We start from the raw sequence: 7549 nt of genomic DNA, 5'->3' as shown, positions 1-7549 counted from the left end.
ACAAAAAGACTGACAAACTTGTAAACATGGATACCTTAAATATAACCTATAATATATGGCTACCACATATACCATACACAAACAATACAAATGCAAATAAGATACCTGTAGTCACCATTTTATCACTCATGATGTCACAACATTCAAAAGTGACTAGGCTTTCTCACTGAATACTCAAGACCTGGGTGGCCCATCTAAAAATTGCAATGGTGGATAAAACATTTTAGAGCAAGTAGCCAACCTGCGAGGCCATGGGCACATTGTTGACATCACAAAATGAAAATTATTTTTATAAATGCTGCCAGGCATGGTTTAATAATAAAAAAAATTTTAAGAAAGGGAAAATAGACAACCACCCATTTGTAGCCTGAAGCGACAAGGAAATCCATATGGATTTCTCAGAAAGAAAAGCTTTTTAGTTGCCGAAAAATTCGTTCTTTTCTGAGGTCCCAGAACCCGGACCAGGAAAAATTTTTCGGCAACTAAAAAGCTATGAGTTCTGTGGAATCCCGCAAGGTGGAGGAAAGGTTAAGAAAGAGAAAACAGATAACCACCCGTTTGTAGCACGAAGCCACAAGGCAATCCATACGGATTTATCCGAAAGAAAAGCTTCCTCGTTGCCGAAAAATTCGTCCTGTTCCGGGACCCCGAACTAGGACGAATTTTTCGGCAACGAAGAAGCTTTTTTTTCCCCAAGAAAGCTGCATGAATTTTCTTGTGACTTCATGCTACAAACAGGTGGTTGTCTATTTTCCCTTTCTTAATCTTTCCTCCACCTTGCGGGATACCGCAGAACTTGTTTGCAATAAAAAAATGTACACATTGGTTGTACAAGTGCACGCCGTATTCCACATGCGACACATGGCCAAGGTTTAAGAAAAAAAAACCTTGCACAAAAAAATGCAATATTAACATTTGTCTGTCATATTTTTTTTTTCACCTCTTCTCAAGGCACAGAAGTCCAAAATGCCAGCTTGCACAATGTACTTGAAGAAAATTGTGAAACTAAATTAATGTTACTCATTAAAAAAAATTTATAAGTTCCAGAGCTTTGACATTCGGCTTCATGTGTGAAAGGTGTAGGAACGCGTGCTCAAGGAATGTGAGCATTTTGTGTGCCTTTTTTTGGGTATTCCACATGGAATACCCAAAACGATGGAAACAGGCACGCCATTCCTGCAAGAAGTGATGGCACACTCAAAACGGGCTCCCCGTCAATGTGTAGAGTAAGTCCTTCTTTCTCCACAAGGCAAGGTGTGAGCAGGGCTTGTTCCTATGATTGAAGAAAAAAAAAAAAGAATGCTGTTAAGCGTAATGTAACTTTTAGTGTCGATAATGCTGAACCAAACAAAAAAAAATATTCCTTAGAACTATGCAGAAGAACTGCCTGTTCTGATAAGGTCAGCGAGGCATGAGGGGTGATCCTTTCTAGTTTTCTGCCACTTCATCTGCTTCCCCAAAGTTGAGAATAACGTAACTGAGCATCTTGAAGCCACTCTTCATTTCATGGACCACACTTCTTTGGAAAAAGAGTTCAAACTCTGAAAGTAGCTGGCAAAAAAAGATAAGAAAGATCGTTCCCAAAATATTTCCTCCATTTCCAAGTAATTGCACAGCTAATGACACTTATTGAAGCTGATATGCCAGACAGAACAAGGGTTGAGGTCTATTTGTTACAACCATAAGAACAAAAACAGTGCAGCGAGAGAAAGGAAAATGAATGTGCACAAAAAAGGACTTGCTACAGGTGAGAAACACACACAATCTACTGCAGCAGCCATCCTTTAGTTTCCTTGGGATATATGTTCAATTAACTCTGGGAATGTCATCCTGTGCCAGTGAGGGCCAAGGAAGCAGGCAAACATCTATTAAATGCAAAGCATTTCTCAGCAAACCAAATGCACTTTAACTGCTTCTTTCTGTTTATCTATCTATTAAGCCGCGTATGCCAGGGCGCTCTCGTGGTCATCTCCTTACCGTGGCACATACCGAAATTAGCATATGAAACCGTGAGTATATGACAGACACGATTCACAGCTGATGTCTTGAACGAATGAACAGCACCAAAGAACAAGGACAAACAAAAGAAGCTAAAAATGGCACAGGTTCTCATTTGGCTCTTCATTGTCGCAAAAGTGCTTGTAATCCATGTTTAGATAGGACAGAAATTTTGCATCGGCACAGAGGATCAGCACATGCGAGAAATCATGGAAGCCTTTTACATGTCACTGGAAGGTCACAAGTGCATCAGCCAACCTTCGGTAGCCTTATCACAGGCAGATGTGTCATATCTCAGGAATAGTTTGCCTCATGTTCATGCATAATCAGCCACTTGGATATTTTTTGTTACTTTTGTTACCTTGTGCATGCATGATGATTGTTTATAATCCTTCTCCAGTTGCTAATTTATTCCGTTCATTTCAGAATAATGCTTTTAGTTGTGAGTTAGCACCGTTGTCTGTCGTTTCTTTCATTCGTCCTTGTTCTTTCGCACTGTTTATTCGTTCAAGATGGAAGTGCACTAACTTGGCCAGTTAAATGTTCTGATGTCACAGCTGATGTCCTGAATAATGTGATGACTGGTCAACTACAGTAAAAGCACGTTAATTCAAACTCAAAGGGGACTATAAAACTGTTCCAACTAAGCGGAGTTCGAATTAGCGTGCGGGCACTAGATTGAACAGATATCGTGCCACACCGTGTGGAGAGAACCCAGAGAAGCCACCTCTGGACTCGTTCCCGCAAATTAGGCGATATTACACATTTGTGGCAGGTAATTTCGTAAGTTAAGTTCATGCTCAAACAACCAACAGAATTTATTGATCAGTCAGTGATATGCCAGAAACAAGCAGGGACTTGCATTCACGTGAGCAGTGAGCCTTAATGCCAAAATATACGAAGCTATTTGTGCTCCAAAACACGTTCATTTACATGGCACAGTTAACACAATCAAAATTTAGGGTCTTTCTTTCTTAGTTTACTTATAGAACAATATTGAAATTGTCCAAGGGGACACGGCTAAAGGCAAACACTGCCTGACTGGGCCATGCCACCCATACAGCAGTAGCAGCAGACAGACGACATTTGCAACCATAAAATCATACATGGAAATCAATCACTACACTTGTTTTACAGATGAAAGTAATGAGTAATTTGGGTGATCATTCTGGGCCGATTTCTGTGAGGAGGAACGAAAGCCAGAGGGCTCCCAGTTTGAATTCACCGTTGTAGATACCAACGCGTTCGAATTATCGGGAGTTTTCCCCGATAGAGATACATAGGGCTGTGCCGGGACCAGGGTGTCAGTTCAAATTAGCAGTAAGTTCGAATGAACCAAGTTTGAATTAACGAGCTTTTACTGTACCTCATTAAACTCTTGCCACCAGCAACATGTGGCACATGCCTGCATACCACAGCCTGTGGTATCACAGGTGATACACTGTCTTTACTAGCGACAGTGAGAATAGACTTTGGAAATGTTAACATGATCGTGCTAAAAAGAAAACCATGTGCCGGCATTCAAGGCTTGAGCCAGAATCAAACCCAGGCATTCTGCACAGCATTTAAGTATTCTACCAGAGACACCAGTGCTCCAAGCTCTTTTGGAAAAAGACGCTGCAGAAGCATCATGTCAGGGCAATGCTAATTATGGTTGCAGTGCCTGCGATCCACTTTTATAACAGCGTCGTAACCATTACATATGTACTGCTGCGACTCGGCAAGGTACGGTCAAGCATTGCTCAAATATGCCAGTCATCACAACGCAGTGTGCACTTCATTGCAATGAAAGTGACATCTACGTTGTAACATGAGTGACAATGTTACATAGAACCATGAGCTCACATTATTCTTGTCATTACCGATGAATCGTACTTTTCATACACTCATGTCTTCCAATGCCAATTTTAGTGTCTACCAAGGAGACATGATCACAAGAGTACCACGACATAGGGGGGTAGGTAGATAAGTAGGCAGATGAAACAGTCAAAGTGCCTGTGGTTCGTGAAGAAATGCGTTGCATTTAAAATAGCGCACAGAAAGAAAACATGCTGCAAGTGGAAGCTGCATCCACCACACAAACATGTAGTACACGCCAAGCAGGTGAATAATAGGAACTGGGCTCAGGTCGCGCATGCATCAGCATTTTTTATATACTTTCATTTCACTATTAATTATTGTATTTAACTATCAATCATACATAATCGTGTAACCATGCTTCGCTTGGATTCACTGACTGCATTTTTACAGTTGCAAATAAACGTTCAAGCTCCTGGTCTCCTCCTTGCTTATTATATATTCAATCCTCAAAGTTGGCAGTATTAATGCCAAATGAGGATTCATCCTTGGTATTATTGACAGGAGGATAGCAATAAAGTAAACTGGAGAACCTGAACATGGTGGATATTTCAGTAAAGCACAACACGAATTTGAACAATGTGCATTTGGCTGCTACTTGCAGAAAGCTGCCTTTTCATCCAGTTTGACTGCACTTTAGCTTATTTCAAATGACAGTTTCCTAATCCCTTCTTTGGCATCATTGTTTTCGCCTTGCATGAACAGCCAATAAATATATCAGCCAGTATTTTAAGGAGTTGAAGATATCCCACATTTACAAGGCAAATGAAGTTGTATGAATATTTGGACTTATCCACATTGCTGCACTGACTGAAGCACATGTCTTGGTGATTGGATGAACGCTAGGTACTCTATTTCCTAAACCATGATTCTGTTTTTTACTAATGCATTGCAGTATCAGTCGATTGTTGTGCTCTGGTCTACATCCTTTATCACTGTTGAGAAGGTTTGACCCAGTACTCATCCCGAAGTACCATTCAGTTTTCATATCAGATTTCATCACTGCAGCATAAACCCATGTTATCCTGTGATAAAAATGACACTGCAATTACTGCCTGAGATACACAGGAGCCACTAAAACAGACAAACAAAAAAGAAAGCAAAGGGTCTTGCTCGAACTTACCAATGCCTCAGTTCCAAGAAATGGAAACAGTAAAAGAGCATCCGACAGGGTGAGGCTGCGAAGCTCTTTATGCCTGTCCAGTGCTGTTGCCCGCAACCTTGGCCTTCCTGTTGCTTTATCGTGGCAGGCTGCATTATTCTGGAGCCTTTCGTTATGAATTTGCAAGGACTCAACGGTTTCTCCATATGTAGTGAGATGGCTGCAGTCCTGAAATGCAAGAAATATAAAATGAAATGGTGCAGTGCAACTACAAGAATGCAGACAATCATTCATCCAAAAATTCAGCAGGTCCCACGCATCACGGGAATCTGTTTCATGCGAAGGAGACAGCAAGCAGCTGTCTATGCTGCATTTTTTTGGCTTTGTGTGAAGCATTACGAGGTGGACTGCCACGTTTTTGTAAATGAAGTAGTTGTGTGCAAATCGTGCTCTTACTGGGCAGGCTGACTACATTGACGTTTAATGGGCCTGAGGTAAAGTCAGCACTCGTGTTAGAGCAAGGACCTCGGTTTTATTGAAACGAAGCGCATGCCACGGTGCGACTCACATTTCGCATTGCTCGACCCCGGAGCAATACCCTTACGAATGCTACGTGTGATATCCACAACATCGCACGCTACGATGTGACACTGCGAATATGATACGTAACATTCTTTAGTGTATTCTCCGCATGCAAATTCGGCACTCAGCAGCTTTGGACTTTATTGCGCGCGCAAAGCCACAAAACTCAAAACAACACAGAAGCTGTTGAATGCAAAGAGCTTTCAGCCGCAGTCCTCATGCTGACATAAAACTTGATTGCTATGTCGCGATGAACAAACAATCAGTTGCCAAACATTTTATCAGAGAAAAAAGTACCGTCAGATACGTGGTGGTGTTGGTGGTGGCGGCGGTACGTTATAAGGGAGGGGTGTAGAGCACACTTCAGGCTAATTAAACACTGGAGTCTTGTGCCATGGTCACAATGTGAATGCAGTCACAGGATGACTAATGCGGCTTTTACACTGCTCTTATGCAAAGAAATACAGGATGTACTTATTTATCAGAAAATGAAAGTGTATTAACGTAACAGGCATTTGTTTATTGTTTTCTTGATACTTTCAATAACATGGCACTCTGTTAATTCGGTCATTTTTTTTGGTCTGATGATATCCAAATTGATGAGCTTTTATTGCACAATGTAACTAATTTATTTTTCCTGCATTTGTCACTTTAGTTATTTAAGAAATCTGCTGCCACAACGCACTAAATAATAGCGCAGCACCAGTGGTACTGCAGCTGCTACACCAAGATACCATCAGAAGATGTAAGAAATATTTTTCAAAGCAACTCACAAAAAGACGGCACAATTTGTTGTTTGCCACTTCTTCAGATGGTGCCTGCATTTGCTTTGGCAGACAGCGTTTCTTTCGAATTAGCATTTCCTCCGAGCAGTTTTGCAGCTTTTTTTCTTGTGTTGTTGGAACTTGTTCCTCAGGGCCATCACCCATGATTCCTGTAAAGTTTTAAACACATACATTAATAACAATCATTGAAAAATTCATCAGTGTTGCAGGTGTACACACGGAACTAACTACACAAATGATATAGCTGACGGCACCATTATAGCACCAAACTTGAACAGAACTAATGAACCAGACACCATGTAGGGCCCAGTGTGCACGGTTTTATGTTGCTGAAAGAAACACTGAACAAAATTTTGCCCCCTAGATTCTCAGCCATACTGAAAGATTGGGTGCCACATTCTGTAGCCACAACCTTCATTTCAGGCAGAAACTAATGGAAAAGAATGAATTGAATAAGTTTTTCACAAACTGCTCCGTGCAGCGGCCATGCTGTGAACTAGAGGAGGTGATGCTTAACGCCCCTGGCAATGGGAGTGCCAACTTTGCCAGCCGTTGCCTGCATCTCTCAACTGGCTCTGCTTTCACTATGGTTCCTAGAGCCCGTATGATCGGCACCGACAGCGAACAACGCTCTTGGTTGGGGTAAAGGCCCGAACGGGTGTGGCACACCTCAGTGCCTTTGTGAAAGCCGTTGAGTGCGATGCAGATGAGAGGTGGAAAAAGGGAGGTAGCAGAACCAGAACAGGAAAACATGCACCTCTCATTCGCCAGGGAGGCACTTAATCTCACAGCCGTCGATGTGCCCCTCTCACTGACGTGCAGCTGTCACGCACTGTTAATTCACCAAAACTACACCCAACTGTTTCAAATATGTGAAATAAACTGTTTATCTGAACACTAGCACCTTTCAAGTGGTATTTTGTTATTTTTTACCTATTTTTGTTAAGCATTGCTTTAAGAGCTACATTGGGTTCATCACGTATCAACTAGCTAGCCCATCTATCGTCCTTCATTTTCCTGCACTGAGCATGACTGTACCGCTATGACGAGCATTCTGAAATTTTCATGGCAAATGTATCATAAATTTGGAATGTCCACACGCAATTTTCACCAAAATGAGAGCGCACGTCACTTCTGTATCAACATAAATACAAATTTTGCTCTACATGTTACCGTAGATCCCACCTAAAGCATCAAAACAAAAAAAAAATGGCAGCACCTATAA

At 41.6% G+C, this 7549-nt stretch overlaps 1 protein-coding gene across 1 annotated transcript; it reads right to left on the bottom strand.

Moving 5' to 3' along the window:
- Positions 1–660: 660 nt before the first annotated feature.
- On the bottom strand, positions 661–6555 carry LOC119378655 (uncharacterized). Its single transcript, XM_037647715.2, has 3 exons — positions 6313–6555; positions 4979–5185; positions 661–1273 (listed from the first exon to the last, which is right to left on the bottom strand). The coding sequence occupies exons 1-3, from the start codon at positions 6466–6468 to the stop codon at positions 1094–1096; spliced, it is 543 nt and encodes a 180-aa protein (XP_037503643.1). The 5' UTR covers positions 6469–6555; the 3' UTR covers positions 661–1093.
- Positions 6556–7549: the final 994 nt, after the last annotated feature.

The sequence above is a fragment of the Rhipicephalus sanguineus genome, unplaced genomic scaffold (assembly GCF_013339695.2).
Source record: "Rhipicephalus sanguineus isolate Rsan-2018 unplaced genomic scaffold, BIME_Rsan_1.4 Seq9139, whole genome shotgun sequence".
Classification (NCBI taxonomy): Eukaryota; Metazoa; Arthropoda; class Arachnida; order Ixodida; family Ixodidae; genus Rhipicephalus; species Rhipicephalus sanguineus.
Note: the sequence above shows the minus strand (reverse complement) of the source record. Positions and strands in the feature narration are given on the sequence as shown.

Bases quoted from the DNA above. Each gene is read 5' to 3' on its own strand.
- LOC119378655 (XM_037647715.2), bottom strand. From the start codon at position 6,468: ATGGGTGATGGCCCTGAGGAACAAGTTCCAACAACACAAGAAAAAAAG. The intron at 5,186-6,312 runs GTGAGTTGCTTT...CTTGCATTTCAG, and splicing joins ACAAATTGTGCCGTCTTTTT to GACTGCAGCCATCTCACTAC. The intron at 1,274-4,978 runs GTAAGTTCGAGC...CTTCAATCATAG, and splicing joins TTCTTGGAACTGAGGCATTG to GAACAAGCCCTGCTCACACC.